Source organism: Ascaphus truei, unplaced genomic scaffold (assembly GCF_040206685.1).
Source record: "Ascaphus truei isolate aAscTru1 unplaced genomic scaffold, aAscTru1.hap1 HAP1_SCAFFOLD_2662, whole genome shotgun sequence".
Taxonomy (NCBI): domain Eukaryota; kingdom Metazoa; phylum Chordata; class Amphibia; order Anura; family Ascaphidae; genus Ascaphus; species Ascaphus truei.
In genome coordinates this window covers 1-23,947 of record NW_027455602.1, presented here as the reverse complement: position 1 = coordinate 23,947, position 23,947 = coordinate 1, and the positions used below count along the sequence as shown (strand labels likewise).

Below are 23,947 nucleotides of genomic sequence, written 5' to 3'. Positions count from 1 at the left end.
GGGAGGAGAGGTGTGTGTGAGCGTCCCACAGTGTCGGGGGGGAGAGGTGTGTGTGTGAGCGTCCCACAGTGTCGGGAGGAGAGGTGTGTGTGTGAGCGTCCCACAGTGTCGGGGGGGGAGAGGTGTGTGTGAGCGTCCCACAGTGTCGGGGGGAGAGGTGTGTGTGAGCGTCCCACAGTGTCGGGGGGGGAGAGGTGTGTGTGAGCGTCCCACAGTGTCGGGGGGGAGAGGTGTGTGTGAGCGTCCCACAGTGTCGGGGGGGGAGAGGTGTGGTGTGAGCGTCCCACAGTGTCGGGGGGGGAGAGGTGTGTGTGAGCGTCCCACAGTGTCGGGGGGGAGAGGTGTGTGTGTGAGCGCCCCACAGTGTCGGGGGGAGAGGTGTGTGTGTGAGCGTCCCACAGTGTCGGGGGGGAGAGGTGTGTGTGTGAGCGCCCCACAGTGTCGGGGGGGAGAGGTGTGTGTGTGAGCGCCCCACAGTGTCGGGGGGGAGAGGTGTGTGTGAGCGTCCCACAGTGTCGGGGGGGAGAGGTGTGTGTGTGTGTCCCCACAGTGTCGGGGGGGAGAGGTGTGTGTGTGAGCGCCCCACAGTGTCGGGGGGGAGAGGTGTGTGTGTGAGCGCCCCACAGTGTCGGGGGGGAGAGTTGTGTGTGTGAGCGCCCCACAGTGTCGGGGGGAGAGGTGTGTGTGCGCGTCCCACAGTGTCGGGGGGAGAGGTGTGTGTGTGAGCGTCCCACAGTGTCGGGGGGAGAGGTGTGTGTGTGAGCGTCCCACAGTGTCGGGGGGGAGAGGTGTGTGTGTGAGCGTCCCACAGTGTCGGGGGGGAGAGGTGTGTGTGAGCGTCCCACAGTGTCGGGGGGGAGAGGTGTGTGTGAGCGTCCCACAGTGTCGGGGGGAGAGGTGTGTGTGTGAGCGTCCCACAGTGTCGGGGGGGAGAGGTGTGTGTGAGCGTCCCACAGTGTCGGGGGGGAGAGGTGTGTGTGTGAGCGTCCCACAGTGTCGGGGGGGAGAGGTGTGTGTGTGAGCGTCCCACAGTGTCGGGGGGGGAGAGGTGTGTGTGAGCGTCCCACAGTGTCGGGGGGGAGAGGTGTGTGTGAGCGTCCCACAGTGTCGGGGGGGGAGGTGTGTGTGTGAGCGTCCCACAGTGTCGGGGGGGAGAGGTGTGTGTGTGAGCGTCCCACAGTGTCGGGGGGGAGAGGTGTGTGTGAGCGTCCCACAGTGTCGGGGGGGAGAGGTGTGTGTGAGCGTCCCACAGTGTCGGGGGGGAGAGGTGTGTGTGTGAGCGTCCCACAGTGTCGGGGGGGAGAGGTGTGTGTGTGAGCGCCCCACAGTGTCGGGGGGAGAGGTGTGTGTGTGAGCGTCCCACAGTGTCGGGGGGGAGAGGTGTGTGTGTGAGCGTCCCACAGTGTCGGGGGGGAGAGGTGTGTGTGTGAGCGCCCCACAGTGTCGGGGGGGAGAGGTGTGTGTGTGAGCGCCCCACAGTGTCGGGGGGAGAGGTGTGTGTGAGCGTCCCACAGTGTTGGGGGGGAGAGGTGTGTGTGAGCGTCCCACAGTGTCGGGGGGGAGAGGTGTGTGTGAGCGTCCCACAGTGTCGGGGGGGAGAGGTGTGTGTGAGCGTCCCACAGTGTCGGGGGGGAGAGGTGTGTGTGAGCGTCCCACAGTGTCGGGGGGGAGAGGTGTGTGTGAGCGTCCCACAGTGTCGGGGGGGAGAGGTGTGTGTGCGCGTCCCACAGTGTCGGGGGGGAGAGGTGTGTGTGTGAGCGTCCCACAGTGTCGGGGGGGAGAGGTGTGTGTGCGCGTCCCACAGTATCGGGGGGGAGAGGTGTGTGTGAGCGTCCCACAGTGTCGGGGGGGAGAGGTGTGTGTGAGCGTCCCACAGTGTCGGGGGGAGAGCTGTGTGTGAGCGTCCCACAGTGTCGGGGGGAGAGGTGTGTGTGAGCGTCCCACAGTGTCGGGGGGGAGAGGTGTGTGTGTGAGCGTCCCACAGTGTCGGGGGGGGAGAGGTGTGTGTGAGCGTCCCACAGTGTCGGGGGGGAGAGGTGTGTGTGTGTGAGCGTCCCACAGTGTCGGGGGGGAGAGGTGTGTGTGAGCGTCCCACAGTGTCAGGGGGGAGAGGTGTGTGTGTGTGAGCGTCCCACAGTGTCGGGGGGGAGAGGTGTGTGTGAGCGTCCCACAGTGTCGGGGGGAGAGGTGTGTGTGCGCGTCCCACAGTGTCGGGGGGAGAGGTGTGTGTGAGCGTCCCACAGTGTCGGGGGGAGAGGTGTGTGTGTGAGCGTCCCACAGTGTCGGGGGGAGAGGTGTGTGTGTGAGCGTCCCACAGTGTCGGGGAGGAGAGGTGTGTGTGAGCGTCCCACAGTGTCGGGGGGGAGAGGTGTGTGAGCGTCCCACAGTGTCGGGGGGGAGAGGTGTGTGTGTGTGAGCGTCCCACAGTGTCGGGGGGGAGAGGTGTGTGTGAGCATCCCACAGTGTCGGGGGGGAGAGGTATGTGTGTGAGCGTCCCACAGTGTCGGGGGGAGAGGTGTGTGTGAGCGTCCCACAGTGTCGGGGGGAGGGGGGCGTGTGTGCGTCCAACAGTGTCGGGGGGAGAGGGGTGTGTTTGAGCGTCCCACAGTGTCGGGGGGGAGAGGTGTGTGTGAGCGTCCCACAGTGTCGGGGGGAGGGGGGCGTGTGTGCGTCCAACAGTGTCGGGGGGGAGAGGTGAGTGTTTGAGCGTCCCACAGTGTCGGGGGGAGAGGGGCGTGTGAGCGTCCCACAGTGTCGGGGGGAGAGGGGTGTGTTTGAGCGTCCCACAGTGTCGGGGGGGGAGAGGTGTGTGTGTGTGAGCGTCCCACAGTGTCGGGGGGGAGAGGTGTGTGAGCGTCCCACAGTGTCGGGGGGGAGAGGGGTGTGTGTATCCCACAGTGTCGGGGGGGGGAGAAGTGTGTGAGCGTCCCACAGTGTCGGGGGGGAGAGGTGTGTGAGCGTCCCACAGTGTCTGGGGGAGAGGGGTGTGTGTATCCCACAGTGTCGGGGGGGGGAGAAGTGTGTGAGCGTCCCACAGTGTCGGGGGGGAGAGGTGTGTGTGAGCGTCCCACAGTGTCGGGGGGGAGAGATGTGCGTGTGTGTGCGCGTCACAGTGGTCGTGTGTGTCACAGTGGTCGGGGGGGGCGGATGTGTGTGTGGGTGTGTGTGTGTCACAGTGGTCGGGGGGGATGTGTGTGTGTGTGCGTGTGCGTGTGCGTGTGCGTGTGACAGTGGTCGGGGGGGCGGATGTGTGTGTGTGTCACAGTGGTCGGAGGGGATGTGTGTGTGTGCGTGTGCGTGTCACAGTGGTCGGGGGGGCGGATGTGTGTGTGTGTGTGTGTCACAGTGGTCGGGGGGGCGGATGTGTGTGTGTCACAGTGGTTGGGGGGGAAATGTGTGTGTGTGCGTGTCACAGTGTTCGGGGGGGGGGATGTGTGTGTGTGTGTGTCACAGTGGTCGGGGGGGATGTGTGTGTGCGTGTCACAGTGGTCGGGGGGGATGTGTGTGTGTCACAGTGGTCGGGGGCGGATGTGTGTGTGTGTGCGTGCGTGTGCGTGTCACAGTGGTTGGGGGGGGATGTGTGTGTGTGTGTGTGTGTGTGCGCGTGTCACAGTGGTCGGGGGGGATGTGTGTGTGTGTGTCACAGTGGTGGGGGGGCGGGTGTGTGTGTGTGTGTGTGTGTGCGTGCATGCGCGTGTAACAATGGTCGGGGGGGATGTGTGTGTGTGTGTGTGTGTGTGCGTGTCACAGTGGTCGGGGGGGGGATGTGTGTGTGTGTGTCACAGTGGTCGGGGGGGCGGATGTGTGTGTGTGCGCGTGTGTGTGTGTCACAGTGATCGGGGGGGGGGATGTGTGTGTGTGTGTGTGTGCGTGTCACAGTGGTCGGGGGGGGGATGTGTGTGTGTGTGTCACAGTGATCGGGGGGCGGGTGTGTGTGTGTGTGTGTGCGTGTCACAGTGGTCGGGGGGGCGGATGTGTGTGTGTGTGTGTGTGTGTGTCACAGTGGTCGGGGGGGATGTGTGTGTGTGCGTGTCACAGTGGTCGGGGGGGCGGATGTGTGTGTGTCACAGTGGTCGGGGGGGGGATGTGTGTGTGTGTCACAGTGGTCGGGGGGGATGTGTGTGCGTGTACGTGTCACAGTGGTCGGGGGGGCGGATGTGTGTGTGTGCGCGCGTGCGCGTGTCACAGTGGTCGGGGGGGATGTGTGTGCGTGTGCGTGTCACAGTGGTCGGGGGGGCGGATGTGTGTGTGTCACAGTGGTCGGGGGGGGATGTGTGTGCGTGTGCGTGTCACAGTGGTCGGGGGGGCGGATGTGTGTGTGTCACAGTGGTCGAAGGGGGGATGTGTGTGCGTGTGCGTGTCACAGTGGTCGGGGGGGCGGATGTGTGTGTGTCACAGTGGTCGGGGGGGGGGATGTGTGTGTGTGCGTGTCACAGTGGTCGGGGGGGGATGTGTGTGTGTGCGTGTCACAGTGGTCGGGGGGGGGGGATGTGTGTGCATGTGCGTGTGCGTGTGCGTGTCACAGTGGTCGGGGGGGCGGATGTGTGTGTGTCACAGTGGTCGGGGGGATGTGTGTGTGTCACAGTGGTCGAAGGGGGGATGTGTGTGAGTGTGCGTGTCACAGTGGTCGGGGGGGCGGATGTGTGTGTGCGCGCGTGTGCGTGTCACAGTGGTCGGGGGGGGATGTGTGCGTGTGCGTGTCACAGTGGTCGGGGGGGGGGATGTGTGCGTGTGCGTGTCACAGTGGTCGGGGGGGGGGGATGTGTGTGTGTGCGTGTCACAGTGGTCGGGGGGGATGTGTGTGCATGTGCGTGTGCGTGTCACAGTGGTCGGGGGGGAGGATGTGTGTGTGCGTGTGCGTGTCACAGTGGTCGGGGGGGCGGATGTGTGTGTGTGCGTGTCACAGTGGTCGGGGGGGCGGATGTGTGTGTGTGCGTGTGCGTGTCACAGTGGTCGGGGGGGGGGATGTGTGCGCGTGTGCGTGTCACAGTGGTCGGGGGGGGGATGTGTGTGTGTGCGTGTCACAGTGGTCGGGGGGGGGGGGGGTTGTGTGTGCATGTGCGTGTGCGTGTCACAGTGGTCGGGGGGGGGATGTGTGCGCGTGTGCGTGTCACAGTGGTCGGGGGGCGGTGTCTTTACCTTCTCCTGATACAGTTTGTGCAGCCAGATCGCCGCCTCTTTCTCATCCAGCGGAACCTCATCCAGAGGGAATCGCCTGAGACATGGAGACAGTCAGGCGCAGGGTCAGGCGCAGGGTCAGGCGCAGAGTCAGGCGCAGAGTCAGGCGCAGAGTCAGGCGCAGAGTCAGGCGCAGAGTCAGGCGCAGGGTCAGGCGCAGGGTCAGGCGCAGGGTCAGGCGCAGGGTCAGGCGCAGGGTCAGGCGCAGAGTCAGGCGCAGGGTCAGGCGCAGGGTCAGGGTCAGGCGCAGGGTCAGGGTCAGGCGCAGGGTCAGGGTCAGGCGCAGGGTCAGGCGCAGAGTCAGGCGCAGAGTCAGGCGCAGAGTCAGGCGCAGAGTCAGGCGCAGAGTCAGGCGCAGAGTCAGGCGCAGAGTCAGGCGCAGAGTCAGGCGCAGAGTCAGGCGCAGAGTCAGGCGCAGAGTCAGGCGCAGAGTCAGGCGCACAGTCAGGCGCGCGCAGCCCCACACGCAGAGTCAGGCGCAGAGTCAGGCGCGCAGCCCCACACGCAGAGTCAGGCGCGCAGCCCCACACGCACAGTCAGGCGCGCGCAGCCCCACACGCAGAGTCAGACGCGCGCAGCCCCACACGCAGAGTCAGGCGCGCGCAGCCCCACACGCACAGTCAGGCGCGCAGCCCCACACGCAGAGTCAGGCACGCAGCCCCACACGCAGAGTCAGGCGCGCGCAGCCCCACACGCACAGTCAGGCGCGCGCAGCCCCACACGCAGAGTCAGGCGCGCAGCCCCACACGCAGAGTCAGGCGCGCAGCCCCACACGCAGAGTCAGGCGCGCGCAGCCCCACACGCAGAGTCAGGCGCGCGCAGCCCCACACGCAGAGTCAGGCGCGCAGCCCCACACGCAGAGTCAGGCGCGCAGCCCCACACGCAGAGTCAGGCGCGCAGCCCCACACGCAGAGTCAGGCGCGCGCAGCCCCACACGCAGAGTCAGGCGCGCAGCCTCACACGCACAGTCAGGCGCGCAGCCCCACACGCACAGTCAGGCGCGCGCAGCCCCACACACACAGTCAGGCGCGCAGCCCCACACGCAGAGTCAGGCGCGCGCAGCCCCACACGCAGAGTCAGGCGCGCGCAGCCCCACACGCAGAGTCAGGCGCGCGCAGCCCCACACGCACAGTCAGGCGCGCGCAGCCCCACACGCAGAGTCAGGCGCGCAGCCCCACACGCAGAGTCAGGCGCGCGCAGCCCCACACGCAGAGTCAGGCGCGCAGCCCCACACGCAGAGTCAGGCGCGCGCAGCCCCACACGCAGAGTCAGGCGCGCGCAGCCCCACACGCACAGTCAGGCGCGCGCAGCCCCACACGCAGAGTCAGGCGCGCAGCCCCACACGCACAGTCAGGCGCGCGCAGCCCCACACGCACAGTCAGGCGCGCGCAGCCCCACACGCAGAGTCAGGCGCGCGCAGCCCCACACGCACAGTCAGGCGCGCGCAGCCCCACACGCACAGTCAGGCGCGCGCAGCCCCACACGCAGAGTCAGGCGCGCAGCCCCACACGCACAGTCAGACGCGCAGCCCCACACGCAGAGTCAGACGCGCGCAGCCCCACACGCACAGTCAGGCGCGCAGCCCCACACGCAGAGTCAGACGCGCGCAGCCCCACACGCAGAGTCAGGCGCGCGCAGCCCCACACGCAGAGTCAGGCGCGCGCAGCCCCACACGCACAGTCAGGCGCGCGCAGCCCCACACGCACAGTCAGGCGCGCGCAGCCCCACACGCACAGTCAGGCGCGCGCAGCCCCACACGCAGAGTCAGGCGCGCGCAGCCCCACACGCAGAGTCAGGCGCGCGCAGCCCCACACGCAGAGTCAGACGCGCGCAGCCCCACACGCACAGTCAGGCGCGCAGCCCCACACGCAGAGTCAGGCGCGCAGCCCCACACGCAGAGTCAGGCGCGCAGCCCCACACGCACAGTCAGGCGCGCGCAGCCCCACACGCACAGTCAGGCGCGCGCAGCCCCACACGCACAGTCAGGCGCGCAGCCCCACACGCAGAGTCAGGCGCGCAGCCCCACACGCAGAGTCAGGCGCGCGCAGCCCCACACGCACAGTCAGACGCGCGCAGCCCCACACGCAGAGTCAGGCGCGCAGCCCCACACGCAGAGTCAGGCGCGCGCAGCCCCACACGCACAGTCAGACGCGCGCAGCCCCACACGCACAGTCAGGCGCGCGCAGCCCCACACGCACAGTCAGGCGCGCGCAGCCCCACACGCAGAGTCAGGCGCGCGCAGCCCCACACGCACAGTCAGGCGCGCGCAGCCCCACACGCACAGTCAGGCGCAGCCCCACACGCACAGTCAGGCGCGCGCAGCCCCACACGCAGAGTCAGGCGCGCGCAGCCCCACACGCAGAGTCAGGCGCGCAGCCCCACACGCAGAGTCAGGCGCGCGCAGCCCCACACGCACAGTCAGGCGCGCGCAGCCCCACACGCACAGTCAGGCGCAGCCCCACACGCACAGTCAGGCGCGCGCAGCCCCACACGCACAGTCAGACGCGCGCAGCCCCACACGCACAGTCAGGCGCGCAGCCCCACACGCACAGTCAGGCGCGCGCAGCCCCACACGCACAGTCAGACGCGCGCAGCCCCACACGCACAGTCAGGCGCGCGCAGCCCCACACGCAGAGTCAGGCGCGCAGCCCCACACGCAGAGTCAGGCGCGCGCAGCCCCACACGCACAGTCAGGCGCGCAGCCCCACACGCACAGTCAGGCGCGCGCAGCCCCACACGCACAGTCAGGCGCGCGCAGCCCCACACGCACAGTCAGGCGCGCAGCCCCACACGCACAGTCAGGCGCGCGCAGCCCCACACGCACAGTCAGGCGCGCAGCCCCACACGCACAGTCAGGCGCGCAGCCCCACACGCACAGTCAGGCGCGCAGCCCCACACGCACAGTCAGGCGCGCGCAGCCCCACACGCACAGTCAGGCGCGCGCAGCCCCACACGCAGAGTCAGGCGCGCGCAGCCCCACACGCAGAGTCAGGCGCGCAGCCCCACACGCAGAGTCAGGCGCGCAGCCCCACACGCAGAGTCAGGCGCGCGCAGCCCCACACGCAGAGTCAGGCGCGCGCAGCCCCACACGCACAGTCAGGCGCGCGCAGCCCCACACGCAGAGTCAGGCGCGCAGCCCCACACGCAGAGTCAGGCGCGCGCAGCCCCACACGCACAGTCAGGCGCGCAGCCCCACACGCACAGTCAGGCGCGCAGCCCCACACGCACAGTCAGGCGCGCAGCCCCACACGCACAGTCAGGCGCGCGCAGCCCCACACGCACAGTCAGGCGCGCAGCCCCACACGCACAGTCAGGCGCGCGCAGCCCCACACGCACAGTCAGACGCGCGCAGCCCCACACGCACAGTCAGGCGCGCGCAGCCCCACACGCAGAGTCAGGCGCGCAGCCCCACACGCACAGTCAGGCGCGCGCAGCCCCACACGCACAGTCAGGCGCGCAGCCCCACACGCAGAGTCAGCGACGCGCAGCCCCACACGCACAGTCAGGCGCGCAGCCCCACACGCACAGTCAGGCGCGCGCAGCCCCACACGCAGAGTCAGGCGCGCGCAGCCCCACACGCACAGTCAGGCGCGCAGCCCCACACGCAGAGTCAGGCGCGCGCAGCCCCACACGCAGAGTCAGGCGCGCGCAGCCCCACACGCAGAGTCAGGCGCGCGCAGCCCCACACGCAGAGTCAGGCGCGCGCAGCCCCACACGCAGAGTCAGGCGCGCAGCCCCACACGCAGAGTCAGGCGCGCAGCCCCACACGCAGAGTCAGGCGCGCGCAGCCCCACACGCAGAGTCAGGCGCGCGCAGCCCCACACGCAGAGTCAGGCGCGCGCAGCCCCACACGCACAGTCAGGCGCGCGCAGCCCCACACGCACAGTCAGGCGCGCAGCCCCACACGCAGAGTCAGGCGCGCGCAGCCCCACACGCACAGTCAGGCGCGCGCAGCCCCACACGCAGAGTCAGGCGCGCAGCCCCACACGCAGAGTCAGGCGCGCGCAGCCCCACACGCACAGTCAGGCGCGCAGCCCCACACGCACAGTCAGGCGCGCAGCCCCACACGCACAGTCAGGCGCGCAGCCCCACACGCACAGTCAGGCGCGCGCAGCCCCACACGCACAGTCAGACGCGCGCAGCCCCACACGCAGAGTCAGGCGCGCAGCCCCACACGCACAGTCAGACGCGCGCAGCCCCACACGCACAGTCAGGCGCGCGCAGCCCCACACGCAGAGTCAGGCGCGCGCAGCCCCACACGCACAGTCAGGCGCGCAGCCCCACACGCACAGTCAGGCGCGCGCAGCCCCACACGCACAGTCAGGCGCGCAGCCCCACACGCAGAGTCAGGCGCGCAGCCCCACACGCAGAGTCAGGCGCGCAGCCCCACACGCAGAGTCAGGCGCGCGCAGCCCCACACGCAGAGTCAGACGCGCGCAGCCCCACACGCAGAGTCAGGCGCGCGCAGCCCCACACGCAGAGTCAGGCGCGCGCAGCCCCACACGCACAGTCAGGCGCGCGCAGCCCCACACGCACAGTCAGGCGCGCGCAGCCCCACACGCACAGTCAGGCGCGCGCAGCCCCACACGCAGAGTCAGGCGCGCGCAGCCCCACACGCACAGTCAGGCGCGCGCAGCCCCACACGCAGAGTCAGGCGCGCAGCCCCACACGCAGAGTCAGGCGCGCAGCCCCACACGCAGAGTCAGGCGCGCGCAGCCCCACACGCAGAGTCAGGCGCGCAGCCCCACACGCACAGTCAGGCGCGCGCAGCCCCACACGCACAGTCAGGCGCGCGCAGCCCCACACGCACAGTCAGGCGCGCAGCCCCACACGCACAGTCAGGCGCGCGCAGCCCCACACGCACAGTCAGGCGCGCGCAGCCCCACACGCACAGTCAGGCGCGCGCAGCCCCACACGCACAGTCAGGCGCGCGCAGCCCCACACGCAGAGTCAGGCGCGCGCAGCCCCACACGCAGAGTCAGGCGCGCGCAGCCCCACACACACAGTCAGGCGCGCGCAGCCCCACACGCACAGTCAGGCGCGCAGCCCCACACGCACAGTCAGACGCGCGCAGCCCCACACGCAGAGTCAGGCGCGCGCAGCCCCACACGCACAGTCAGGCGCGCGCAGCCCCACACGCAGAGTCAGGCGCGCAGCCCCACACGCAGAGTCAGGCGCGCGCAGCCCCACACGCAGAGTCAGGCGCAGCCCCACACGCAGAGTCAGGCGCGCGCAGCCCCACACGCACAGTCAGGCGCGCGCAGCCCCACACGCAGAGTCAGGCGCGCGCAGCCCCACACGCACAGTCAGGCGCGCGCAGCCCCACACGCAGAGTCAGGCGCGCGCAGCCCCACACGCACAGTCAGGCGCGCGCAGCCCCACACGCAGAGTCAGGCGCGCAGCCCCACACGCAGAGTCAGGCGCGCGCAGCCCCACACGCAGAGTCAGGCGCGCGCAGCCCCACACGCACAGTCAGGCGCGCGCAGCCCCACACGCACAGTCAGGCGCGCGCAGCCCCACACGCACAGTCAGACGCGCGCAGCCCCACACGCAGAGTCAGGCGCGCAGCCCCACACGCAGAGTCAGGCGCGCGCAGCCCCACACGCACAGTCAGGCGCGCGCAGCCCCACACGCACAGTCAGACGCGCGCAGCCCCACACGCAGAGTCAGACGCGCGCAGCCCCACACGCAGAGTCAGGCGCGCGCAGCCCCACACGCACAGTCAGGCGCGCGCAGCCCCACACGCACAGTCAGGCGCGCGCAGCCCCACACGCACAGTCAGGCGCGCGCAGCCCCACACGCACAGTCAGGCGCGCGCAGCCCCACACGCAGAGTCAGGCGCGCGCAGCCCCACACGCAGAGTCAGGCGCGCAGCCCCACACGCAGAGTCAGGCGCGCGCAGCCCCACACGCACAGTCAGGCGCGCGCAGCCCCACACGCACAGTCAGGCGCAGCCCCACACGCACAGTCAGGCGCGCGCAGCCCCACACGCACAGTCAGACGCGCGCAGCCCCACACGCACAGTCAGGCGCGCGCAGCCCCACACGCACAGTCAGGCGCGCGCAGCCCCACACGCACAGTCAGACGCGCGCAGCCCCACACGCACAGTCAGGCGCGCGCAGCCCCACACGCACAGTCAGGCGCGCGCAGCCCCACACGCAGAGTCAGGCGCGCGCAGCCCCACACGCACAGTCAGGCGCGCGCAGCCCCACACGCACAGTCAGGCGCGCGCAGCCCCACACGCAGAGTCAGGCGCGCAGCCCCACACGCACAGTCAGACGCGCGCAGCCCCACACGCAGAGTCAGGCGCGCGCAGCCCCACACGCACAGTCAGGCGCGCAGCCCCACACGCAGAGTCAGGCGCGCAGCCCCACACGCAGAGTCAGGCGCGCGCAGCCCCACACGCAGAGTCAGGCGCGCAGCCCCACACGCACAGTCAGACGCGCGCAGCCCCACACGCAGAGTCAGACGCGCGCAGCCCCACACGCACAGTCAGGCGCGCGCAGCCCCACACGCACAGTCAGGGCGCGCAGCCCCACACGCAGAGTCAGGCGCGCGCAGCCCCACACGCACAGTCAGGCGCGCAGCCCCACACGCACAGTCAGGCGCGCAGCCCCACACGCAGAGTCAGGCGCAGAGTCAGGCGCGCGCAGCCCCACACGCACAGTCAGGCGCGCAGCCCCACACGCAGAGTCAGGCGCGCGCAGCCCCACACGCAGAGTCAGGCGCGCAGCCCCACACGCACAGTCAGACGCGCGCAGCCCCACACGCACAGTCAGGCGCGCGCAGCCCCACACGCACAGTCAGGCGCGCAGCCCCACACGCACAGTCAGGCGCGCAGCCCCACACGCACAGTCAGACGCGCGCAGCCCCACACGCACAGTCAGGCGCGCAGCCCCACACGCACAGTCAGGCGCGCAGCCCCACACGCACAGTCAGGCGCGCGCAGCCCCACACGCAGAGTCAGGCGCGCAGCCCCACACGCAGAGTCAGACGCGCGCAGCCCCACACGCAGAGTCAGGCGCGCGCAGCCCCACACGCAGAGTCAGGCGCGCGCAGCCCCACACGCAGAGTCAGGCGCGCGCAGCCCCACACGCACAGTCAGACGCGCGCAGCCCCACACGCACAGTCAGGCGCGCAGCCCCACACGCACAGTCAGGCGCGCGCAGCCCCACACGCAGAGTCAGGCGCGCAGCCCCACACGCAGAGTCAGACGCGCGCAGCCCCACACGCAGAGTCAGGCGCGCGCAGCCCCACACGCAGAGTCAGGCGCGCGCAGCCCCACACGCACAGTCAGGCGCGCGCAGCCCCACACGCACAGTCAGGCGCGCGCAGCCCCACACGCAGAGTCAGGCGCGCGCAGCCCCACACGCACAGTCAGGCGCGCAGCCCCACACGCACAGTCAGGCGCGCGCAGCCCCACACGCAGAGTCAGGCGCGCGCAGCCCCACACGCACAGTCAGGCGCGCAGCCCCACACGCAGAGTCAGGCGCGCGCAGCCCCACACGCACAGTCAGGCGCGCGCAGCCCCACACGCAGAGTCAGGCGCGCAGCCCCACACGCAGAGTCAGGCGCGCGCAGCCCCACACGCAGAGTCAGGCGCGCGCAGCCCCACACGCACAGTCAGGCGCGCGCAGCCCCACACGCACAGTCAGGCGCAGCCCCACACGCACAGTCAGGCGCGCGCAGCCCCACACGCACAGTCAGGCGCGCGCAGCCCCACACGCACAGTCAGGCGCGCGCAGCCCCACACGCACAGTCAGGCGCGCGCAGCCCCACACGCAGAGTCAGGCGCGCGCAGCCCCACACGCAGAGTCAGGCGCGCAGCCCCACACGCACAGTCAGGCGCGCGCAGCCCCACACGCACAGTCAGGCGCGCAGCCCCACACGCACAGTCAGACGCGCGCAGCCCCACACGCAGAGTCAGGCGCGCGCAGCCCCACACGCACAGTCAGGCGCGCGCAGCCCCACACGCAGAGTCAGGCGCGCGCAGCCCCACACGCACAGTCAGGCGCGCGCAGCCCCACACGCACAGTCAGACGCGCGCAGCCCCACACGCAGAGTCAGGCGCGCAGCCCCACACGCAGAGTCAGGCGCGCGCAGCCCCACACGCACAGTCAGGCGCGCGCAGCCCCACACGCAGAGTCAGGCGCGCGCAGCCCCACACGCAGAGTCAGGCGCGCGCAGCCCCACACGCAGAGTCAGGCGCGCAGCCCCACACGCAGAGTCAGACGCGCGCAGCCCCACACGCAGAGTCAGACGCGCGCAGCCCCACACGCACAGTCAGGCGCGCGCAGCCCCACACGCACAGTCAGGCGCGCAGCCCCACACGCACAGTCAGGCGCGCGCAGCCCCACACGCACAGTCAGGCGCGCGCAGCCCCACACGCACAGTCAGGCGCGCGCAGCCCCACACGCACAGTCAGGCGCGCGCAGCCCCACACGCACAGTCAGGCGCGCGCAGCCCCACACGCACAGTCAGGCGCGCGCAGCCCCACACGCACAGTCAGACGCGCGCAGCCCCACACGCAGAGTCAGGCGCGCGCAGCCCCACACGCACAGTCAGGCGCGCGCAGCCCCACACGCAGAGTCAGGCGCGCGCAGCCCCACACGCAGAGTCAGGCGCGCGCAGCCCCACACGCACAGTCAGGCGCGCGCAGCCCCACACGCACAGTCAGGCGCGCAGCCCCACACGCAGAGTCAGACGCGCGCAGCCCCACACGCACAGTCAGGCGCGCGCAGCCCCACACGCACAGTCAGGCGCGCGCAGCCCCACACGCACAGTCAGGCGCGCGCAGCCCCACACGCAGAGTCAGGCGCGCGCAGCCCCACACGCACAGTCAGGCGCGCGCAGCCCCACACGCAGAGTCAGGCGCGCGCAGCCCCACACGCACAGTCAGGCGCGCAGCCCCACAGCCACAGTCAGACGCGCGCAGCCCCACACGCAGAGTCAGGCGCGCAGCCCCACACGCAGAGTCAGGCGCGCGCAGCCCCACACGCACAGGGCAGTCAGGCGCGCGCAGCCCCACACGCACAGTCAGGCGCGCGCAGCCCCACACGCACAGTCAGGCGCGCGCAGCCCCACACGCACAGTCAGGCGCGCGCAGCCCCACACGCACAGTCAGGCGCGCAGCCCCACACGCAGAGTCAGGCGCGCAGCCCCACACGCAGAGTCCAGGCGCGCAGCCCCACACGCAGAGTCAGGCGCGCGCAGCCCCCACACGCAGAGTCAGGCGCGCGCAGCCCCACACGCAGAGTCAGGCGCGCGCAGCCCCACACGCAGAGTCAGGCGCGCGCAGCCCCACACGCAGAGTCAGACGCGCAGCCCCACACGCACAGTCAGGCGCCCTCTCACCTCACACACATGGAACAGTCGCGCCCCTCCCAGACGCGCCCTCCCAGACCGCGCCCTCCCAGACCGCGCCCTCCCAGACCGCGCCCTCCAGCCCGCGCCTCCCAGCCCGCGCCCTCTCACCTCACACACATGGAACAGTGGCGCCCTCACAGACGCGCCCTCACAGACCGCGCCCTCACAGACCGCGCCCTCACAGACCGCGCCCTCACAGACCGCGCCCTCACAGACCGCGCCCTCACAGACCGCGCCCTCACAGACCGCGCCCTCACAGACCGCGCCCTCACAGACCGCGCCCTCTCACCTCACACACATGGAACAGTCGCGCCCTCCCAGACCGCGCCCTCCCAGACCGCGCCCTCCCAGACCGCGCCCTCCCAGACCGCGCCCTCTCACCTCACACACATGGAACAGTCGCGCCCTCCCAGCCCGCGCCCTCCCAGCCCGCGCCCTCCCAGACCGCGCCCTCCCAGACCGCGCCCTCCCAGACCGCGCCCTCTCACCTCACACACATGGAACAGTCGCGCCCTCCCAGACCGCGCCCTCCCAGCCCGCGCCCTCCCAGCCCGCGCCCTCCCAGACCGCGCCCTCCCAGACCGCGCCCTCTCACCTCACACACATGGAACAGTCGCGCCCTCCCAGCCCGCGCCCTCCAGACCGCGCCCTCCCAGCCCGCGCCCTCCCAGCCCGCGCCCTCCCAGCCCGCGCCCTCCCAGACCGCGCCCTCCAGACCGCGCCCTCTCACCTCACACACATGTCGGCCTCATATTTCTTCCCGTACAGAATCCCCAGCAGAGACGGGTTCTTGTTCCACGGAAATTCAATGGTCACGTCGTAAACTGCAGATACTGTGCGGGAGAGACAGAGGCTGAGGACCCGGGGCAGGAGAGGGAGGGTGGGGAAGCACAGGAGCCGGGAGGGGAGGGGGAAGAACGGGAGCCGGGAGAAGGGGGGGTGGGGAAAGCACAGGAGCCGGGAGAAGGGGGGGTGGAGGAGAAGCACAGGAGCCGGGAGAAGGGGGGGTGGGTGGGGGAGATGCACAGGAGCGGGGGTGGGGGGGAGAAGCACAGGAGCCGGAGAGAAGGGGGGTGGGTGGGGAGAAGCACAGGAGCCAGGAGAAGGGGGGGGTGGGTGGGGAGAAGCACAGGAGCCGGGAGAAGGGGGGGGGGGGTGGGGGAGAAGCGCAGGAGCCGGGAGAAGGGGGGGGGGGGGTGGGGGAGAAGCGCAGGAGCCGGGAGGGGGGGGGAGAGGGGGGGGAGAAGCACAGGAGCCGGAGGAGGGGGGGAGGGGAGAGGAGGGGGGGGAGAAGCACAGGAGCCAGGAGGGGGGAGGAAGCACAGGAGCAGGAGCCGGGAGGGGGGGGGGGGGAAGAGAAGCACAGGAGCGGGAGCCGGGAGGAGGGGGGGGGGGGTGGGGGGGAAGAGAAGCACAGGAGCGGGAGCCGGGAGGGGGGAGGAAGCACAGGAGCGGGAGCCGGGAGGGGGGCGGAAGCACAGGAGCGGGAGCCGGGAGGGGGGGAGGAAGCACAGGAGCGGGAGCCGGGAGGGGGGGGGGGAAGAGAAGCACAGGAGCCGGGAGGGGGGGAGGAAGCACAGGAGCGGGAGCCGGGAGGGGGGGGGAAAGAGAAGCACAGGAGCCGGGAGGTGGGGAGGAAGCGCGGGAGCCGGGAGGGGGGGGGGGAGGGAAGCACAGGAGCGGGAGCCGGGAGGGGGGGGGGGAAGGGAAGCACAGGAGCGGGAGCCGGGAGGGGGGGGGGAGGGAAGCACAGGAGCGGGAGCCGGGAGGGGGGGAGGGAAGCACAGGAGCGGGAGCCGGGAGGGGGGGGGGGGGGGAAGCACAGGAGCGGGAGCCGGGAGGGGGGGAGGGGAAGCACAGGAGCGGGAGCCGGGAGGGGGGGGAGGAAGCACAGGAGCAGGAGCCGGGAGGGGGGGGAGGGAAACACAGGAGCGGGAGCCGGGAGGGGGGGGGAGGGAAGCACAGGAGCGGGAGCCGGGAGGGGGGGGGGGGAAGCACAGGAGCAGGAGCCGGGAGGGGGGGGGAGGGAAGCACAGGAGCGGGAGCCGGGAGGGGGGGGGAGGGAAGCACAGGAGCGGGAGCCGGGAGGGGGGAAGCACAGGAGCGGGAGCCGGGAGGGGGGGATGAAGCACAGGAGCGGGAGCCGGGGAGGGGGGGGGGAAGCACAGGAGCAGGAGCCGGGAGGGGGGGGGGAGGGAAGCACAGGAGCGGGAGCCGGGAGGGGGGGGGGGAAGCACAGGAGCGGGAGCCGGGAGGGGGGGGGGGGGGGGAAGCACAGGAGCGGGAGCCGGGAGGGGGGGAGGGAAGCACAGGAGCGGGAGCCGGGAGGGGGGGGAGGGAAGCACAGGAGCGGGAGCGGGAGGGGGGGGAGGAAGCACAGGAGCGGGAGCCGGGAGGGGGGGAGGAAGCACAGGAGCCGGGAGGGGGGGGGGGGGAAGCACAGGAGCGGGAGCTGGGAGGGGGGGGAGGAAGCACAGGAGCAGGAGCCGGGAGGGGGGGAGGAAGCACAGGAGCCGGGAGGGGGGGGAGGAAGCACAGGAGCCGGAGGGGGGGAGGAAGCACAGGAGCGGGAGCTGGGAGGGGGGGAGGACGCACAGGAGCGGGAGCCGGGAGGGGGGGAGAAGCACAGGAGCGGGAGCCGGGAGGGGGGGGGGGGGGGGGGGAAGCACAGGAGCGGGAGCCGGGAGGGGGGGGGGGGGGGGAAGCACAGGAGCAGGAGCCGCGGAGGGAGGGGGGGGGGAAGCCCAGGAGCGGGAGCCGGGAGGGGGGGGGGGGGGAAGCCCAGGAGCGGTAGCCGGGAGGGGGGGAGGAAGCACAGGAGCCGGGAGCCGGGAGGGGGGGGGGGGGGAAGCACAGGAGCCGGGAGCCGGGGAGGGGGGGGGGGGGAAGCACAGGAGCGGGAGCTGGGAGGGGGGGAGAAGCACAGGAGCAGGAGCCGGAGGGGGGGAGGAAGCACAGGAGCCGGGGGAGGGGGGGGGGGAGGAAGCACAGGAGCCGGAGGGGGGGAGGAAGCACAGGAGCGGGAGCTGGAGGGGGGGAGGAAGCACAGGAGCGGGAGCCGGGAGGGGGGGAGGGGAAGCACAGGAGCGGGAGCCGGGAGGGGGGGAGGGAAGCACAGGAGCGGGAGCCGGGAGGGGAGGAAGCACAGGAGCGGGAGCCGGGAGGGGGGGAGGAAGCACAGGAGCCGGGAGGGGGGGGGGGGAAGCACAGGAGCGGGAGCTGGGAGGGGGGGGAGGAAGCACAGGAGCAGGAGCCGGGGAGGGGGGAGGAAGCACAGGAGCCGGGAGGGGGGGAGGAAGCACAGGAGCCGGGAGGGGGGGAGGAAGCACAGGAGCGGGAGCTGGGAGGGGGGGAGGAAGCACAGGAGCGGGAGCCGGGAGGGGGGAGGAAGCACAGGAGCGGGAGCCGGGAGGGGGGGGGGGGGGGGGAAGCACAGGAGCGGGAGCCGGGAGGGGGGGGGGGGGGGAAGCACAGGAGCAGGAGCCGGGAGGGAGGGGGGGGGGGGAAGCCCAGGAGCGGGAGCCGGGAGGGGGGGGGGGGGGGAAGCCCAGGAGCGGTAGCCGGGGAGGGGGGGAGGAAGCACAGGAGCCGGGAGCCGGGAGGGGGGGGGGGGGGAAGCACAGGAGCCGGGAGCCGGGAGGGGGGGGGGGGGAAGCACAGGGAGCGGAGCTGGGAGGGGGGGGAGGAAGCACAGGAGCAGGAGCCGGGAGGGGGGGGAGGAAGCACAGGAGCCGGGAGGGGGGGAGGAAGCACAGGAGCCGGGAGGAGGGGGGAAGAAGCACAGGAGCGGGAGCTGGGAGGGGGGGAGGAAGCACAGGAGCGGGAGCCGGGAGGGGGGGGGAGGAAGCACAGGAGCGGGAGCCGGGAGGGGGGGAGGAAGCACAGGAGCGGGAGCCGGGAGGGGGGGGGGGGGGGGGGAAGCACAGGAGCAGGAGCCGGAGGGAGGGGGGGGGGGGGAAGCCCAGTAGCGGGAGCCGGGAGGGGGGGGGGGGGGAAGCCCAGGAGCGGTAGCCGGGAGGGGGGGGAAGAAGCACAGGAGCGGGAGCCGGGAGGGGGGGAGGAAGCACAGGAGCGGGAGCCGGGAGGGGGGGGGGGGGGGGGAAGACAGGAGCGGGAGCCGGGAGGGAGGGGGGGGGGGGAAGCCAGGAGCGGGAGCCGGGAGGGGGGGGAAGCCCAGGAGCGGTAGCCGGGAGGGGGGGAGGAAGCACAGGAGCCGGGAGCCGGGAGGGGGGGGGGGAAGCACAGGAGCGGGAGCTGGGAGGGGGGGGAGGAAGCACAGGGAGCAGGAGCCGGAGGGGGGGAGGAAGCACAGGAGCCGGGAGGGGGGGGAGGAAGCACAGGAGCGGGAGCTGGGAGGGGGGGAGGAAGCACAGGAGCGGGAGCCGGGAGGGGGGGAGGAAGCACAGGAGCGGGAGCCGGGAGGGGGGGGGGGCGGAAGCACAGGAGCAGGAGCCGGGAGGGAGGGGGGGGGGGAAGCCCAGTAGCGGGAGCGGGGGGGGGGGAGAAGCCCAGGAGCGGTAGCCGGGAGGGGGGGAGGAAGCACAGGGAGCGGGAGCTGGGGAGGGGGGGGGGGGGGGGAAGCCCAGGAGCGGGAGCCGGAGGGAGGGGGGGGGGGAAGCCCAGGAGCGGGAGCCGGGAGGAGTGGGGGGGGGGGAAGCCCAGGAGCGGGAGCCGGGAGGGAGGGGGGGGGGAAGCCCAGGAGCGGGAGCCGGGAGGAGTGGGGGGGGAGGAAGCACAGGAGCGGGAGCCGGGAGGAGTGGGGGGGGAGGAAGCACAGGAGCGGGAGCCGGGAGGAGTGGGGGGGGAGGAAGCACAGGAGCGGGAGCCGGGAGGGGGGGGGGGGAGGAAGCACAGGAGCGGGAGCCGGGAGGGGGGGGTGGGGGGGGGGGAAGCCCAGGAGCGGGAGCGCAGTTACCTGTGCCCCGCAGGCACTGCACGGCGGTGGTAAATCCGCGGGTTCGGGGCAGTAGATGATGTTTCAGACGCGCGAGCCCCTTCTTATCCGCCACCTCCATACTGATCCTGTGCTTCGTCTCCGTGAAACGCGTCCCCTCACAGTACAGCAAGACTGAGGGGGGGGGGGGGGGGGAGACACGGGGGGGCATGTCAGCGAGTGTGCACTCACCCACATGTACTCCGGGTAGTCCCGCAGCCTCTCGATGCCCTGTACGACCGTGTGATAGTGAGTGTGCACTCACCCACATGTACTCCGGGTAGTCCCGCAGTCTCTCGATGCCCTGTACCACCGTGTGATAGTGAGTGTGCACTCACCCACATGTACTCCGGGTAGTCCACAGTCTCTCGATGCCCTGTACGACCGTGTGATAGTGAGTGTGCACTCACCCACATGTACTCCGGGTAGTCCCGCAGTCTCTCGATGCCCTGTACCACCGTGTGATAGTGAGTGTGCACTCACCCACATGTACTCCGGGTAGTCCCGCAGTCTCTCGATGCCTGTACCACCGTGTGATAGTGAGTGTGCACTCACCCACATGTACTCCGGGTAGTCCCGCAGCTCTCGATGCCCTGTACCACCGTGTGATAGTGAGTGTGCACTCACCCACATGTACTCCGGGTAGTCCCGCAGCCTCTCGATGGCCCTGTACCACCGTGTGATAGTGAGTGTGCACTCACCCACATGTACTCCGGGTAGTCCCGCAGTCTCTCGATGCCCTGTACCACCGTGTGATAGTGAGTGTGCACTCACCCACATGTACTCCGGGTAGTCCCGCAGTCTCTCGATGCCCTGTACCACCGTGTGGTAGTGAGTGTGCACTCACCCACATGTACTCCGGGTAGTCCCGCAGCCTCTCGATGCCCTGTACGACCGTGTGATAGTGAGTGTGCACTCACCCACATGTACTCCGGGTAGTCCAGCAGCCTCTCGATGCCCTGTACCACCGTGTGATAGTGAGTGTGCACTCACCCACATGTACTCCGGGTAGTCCCGCAGCCTCTCGATGCCCTGTACCACCGTGTGATAGTGAGTGTGCACTCACCCACATGTACTCCGGGTAGTCCCGCAGCCTCTCGATGCCTGTACCACCTTATCTCTGTCCTCTTCCACTTGCGTTTGCAGAATACGATCTCCATGAAGTACCAGGTCCAACCGATCAGCGGCACCATCAGCAACTCGTTCTTCGCCAACACTTTGGAGCTCTGAGGAGGGGCAGGGAGAGTCAGGGGGCGCACACAGAGGGGCAGGGAGAGTCAGGGGGCGCACACAGAGGGGCAGGGAGAGTCAGGGGGGCGCACACAGAGGGGCAGGGAGAGTCAGGGGGCGCACACAGAGGGCAGGGAGAGTCAGAGGGGGCGCACACAGAGGGGCAGGGAGAGTCAGAGGGGGCACACACAGAGGGGCAGGGAGAGTAAGGGGGGGCACACAGAGGGGCAGGGAGAGTCAGGGGGCACACACAGAGGGGCAGGGAGAGTCAGAGGGGGCACGGAGAGTAAGGGGGGGCACACAGAGGGGCAGGGCGAGTCAGGGGGCGCACACAGAGGGGCAGGGAGAGTAAGGGGGGGCACACACAGAGGGGCAGGGAGAGTAAGGGGGGGCACACAGAGGGGCAGGGCGAGTCAGGGGGCGCACACAGAGGGGCAGGGCGAGTCAGGGGCGCACACAGAGGGGCAGGGCGAGTCAGGGGCGCACACAGAGGGACAGGGAGAGTCAGGGGGCGCACACAGAGGGGCAGGGAGAGTAAGGGGGGGCACACAGAGGGGCAGGAGAGTCAGGGGGCACACAGAGGGGCAGGGAGAGTCAGGGAGCGCACACAAGGGGCAGGGAGAGTCAGGGAGCGCACACAGAGGGGCAGGGAGAGTCAGGGGCGCACACAGAGGGGCAGGGAGAGTCAGGGGGCACACAAAGGGGCAGGGAGAGTCAGGGAGCGCACACAAAGGGGCAGGGAGAGTCAGGGGGCGCACACAAAGGGGCAGGGAGAGTCAGGGGGCGCACACAGAGGGGCAGGGAGAGTCAGGGGGCGCACACAGAGGGGCAGGGAGAGTCAGGGGGCGCACACAGAGGGGCAGGGAGAGTCAGGGGGCGCACACAGAGGGCAGGGCGAGTCAGGGGGCGCACACAGAGGGGCAGGGCGAGTCAGGGGGGCGCACACAGAGGGGCAGGGAGAGTCAGAGGGGGCACACACAGAGGGGCAGGGAGAGTCAGGGGGCGCACACAGAGGGGCAGGGAGAGTCAGAGGGGGCGCACACAGAGGGGCAGGGAGAGTCAGGGGGCGCACACAGAGGGGCAGGGAGAGTCAGGGCGCGCACACAGAGGGGCAGGGAGAGTCAGGGGGCGCACACAGAGGGGCAGGGAGAGTCAGGGGGCGCACACAGAGGGGCAGGGAGAGTCAGGGGCGCACACAGAGGGGCAGGGAGAGTCAGGGGGCGCACACAGAGGGGCAGGGAGAGTCAGGGGGCGCACACAGAGGGGCAGGGAGAGTCAGGGGGCGCACACAGAGGGGCAGGGAGAGTCAGGGGGCGCACACAGAGGGGCAGGGCGAGTCAGGGGGCGCACACAGAGGGGCAGGGCGAGTCAGGGGGCGCACACAGAGGGGCAGGGAGAGTCAGAGGGGGCACACACAGAGGGCAGGGAGAGTCAGGGGGCGCACACAGAGGGGCAGGGAGAGTCAGGGGGCGCACACAGAGGGCAGGGAGAGTCAGGGGGCGCACACAGAGGGGCAGGGAGAGTCAGGGGGCGCACACAGAGGGGCAGGGAGAGTCAGGGGGCGCACACAGAGGGGCAGGGAGAGTCAGGGGGGGCACACAGAGGGGCAGGGAGAGTCAGGGGGCGCACACAGAGGGGCAGGGAGAGTCAGGGGGCGCACACAGAGGGGCAGGGAGAGTCAGGGGGCGCACACAGAGGGGCAGGGAGAGTCAGAGGGGGCACACACAGAGGGGCAGGGAGAGTCAGGGGGGCGCACACAGAGGGGCAGGGAGAGTCAGGGGGCGCACACAGAGGGGCAGAGGGGAGAGTCAGGGGGGCGCATACAGAGGGGCAGGGAGAGTCAGGGAGCGCACACAAAGGGGCAGGGACAGTCAGGGGGCGCACCACAGAGGGGCAGGGAGAGTCAGGGGGTGCGCACACAGAGGGGCAGGGAGAGTCAGGGGGGCGCACACAGAGGGGCAGGGAGAGACAGGGAGCGCACACAAAGGGGCAGGGAGAGTCAGGGGGCGCACACAGAGGGGCAGGGAGAGTCAGGGGGCGCACACAGAGGGGGAGGGAGAGTCAGGGGGCGCACACAGAGGGGCAGGGAGAGTCAGGGGGGGCACACAGAGGGGCAGGGAGAGTCAGGGGGGCGCACACAGAGGGGCAGGGAGAGTCAGGGGGGGCACACAGAGGGGCAGGGAGAGTCAGGGGCGCACACAAAGGGGCAGGGAGAGTCAGGGGGCGCACACAGAGGGCAGGGAGAGTCAGGGGGCGCACACAGAGGGGCAGGAAGAGTCAGGGGGCGCACACAGAGGGGCAGGGAGAGTCAGGGGGGCGCACACAGAGGGGCAGGGAGAGCAGACAGAGGGGCAGGAGAGTCAGGGGGCGCACACAGAGGCGCAGGGAGAGTCATGGGGCGCACACAGAGGGGCAGGGAGAGTCAGGGGGCGCACACAGAGGGGCAGGGAGAGTCAGGGGGCGCACACAGAGGGGCAGGGAGAGTCAGGGGGCGCACACAGAGGGGCAGGGAGAGTCAGGGGGCGCACAGAGGGGCAGGGAGAGGCAGGGGGCACAGAGGGGCAGGGAGAGTCAGGGGGCGCACACAGAGGGGCAGGGAGAGTCAGGGGCACAGAGGGGCAGGGAGAGTCAGGGGGCACAGAGGGGCAGGGAGAGTCAGGGGGGCACACAGAGGGCAGGGAGAGTCAGGGGGGCACACAGAGGGGCAGGGAGAGTCAGGGGGGGGCACACACAGAGGGGCAAGGAGAGGCAGGGGCACAGAGGGGCAGGGAGAGTCAGGGAGTGCACACAAAGGGGCAGGGAGAGTCAGGGGGCGCACACAGAGGGGCAGGGAGAGTCAGGGGGCACACAAAGGGGCAGGGAGAGTCAGGGGGCACACACAGAGGGGCAGGGAGAGGCAGGGGGCGCACACAGAGGGGCAGGGGGGGGCACACAGAGGGGCAGGGGGGGGCACAGAGGGGCAGGGAGAGTCAGGGGGGGGCACAGAGGGGCAGGGAGAGTCAGGGAGTGCACACAAAGGGGCAGGGAGAGTCAGGGGGCGCACACAGAGGGGCAGGGAGAGTCAGGGGCACACAAAGGGGCAGGAGAGTCAGGGGGCACACACAGAGGGGCAGGGAGAGGCAGGGGGCGCACACAGAGGGGCAGGGGGGGCACACAGAGGGGCAGGGGGGGGCACAGAGGGGCAGGAGAGTCAGGGGGCGCACACAGAGGGCAGGGAGAGTCAGGGAGTGCACACAAAGG

At 71.0% G+C, this 23,947-nt stretch overlaps 1 protein-coding gene across 1 annotated transcript in view; it reads right to left on the bottom strand.

Annotated features, from left to right (window-relative positions):
• Window positions 1–20,703, bottom strand: part of AGPAT3 (1-acylglycerol-3-phosphate O-acyltransferase 3) — a gene marked incomplete at its 5' end in the record, with an annotated part of 29,559 nt that extends 8,856 nt beyond the window's left edge. Inside the window, 5 exons of the mRNA XM_075582864.1 lie at window positions 5,140–5,215; window positions 15,275–15,377; window positions 19,460–19,612; window positions 20,248–20,305; window positions 20,596–20,703. Of these exons, the coding sequence (XP_075438979.1) occupies window positions 5,140–5,215; window positions 15,275–15,377; window positions 19,460–19,612; window positions 20,248–20,305; window positions 20,596–20,703 (498 nt within the window). The remainder of the gene's footprint in view (window positions 1–5,139; window positions 5,216–15,274; window positions 15,378–19,459; window positions 19,613–20,247; window positions 20,306–20,595) is intronic.
• Between the last annotated feature and the right edge of the window lie 3,244 nt (window positions 20,704–23,947).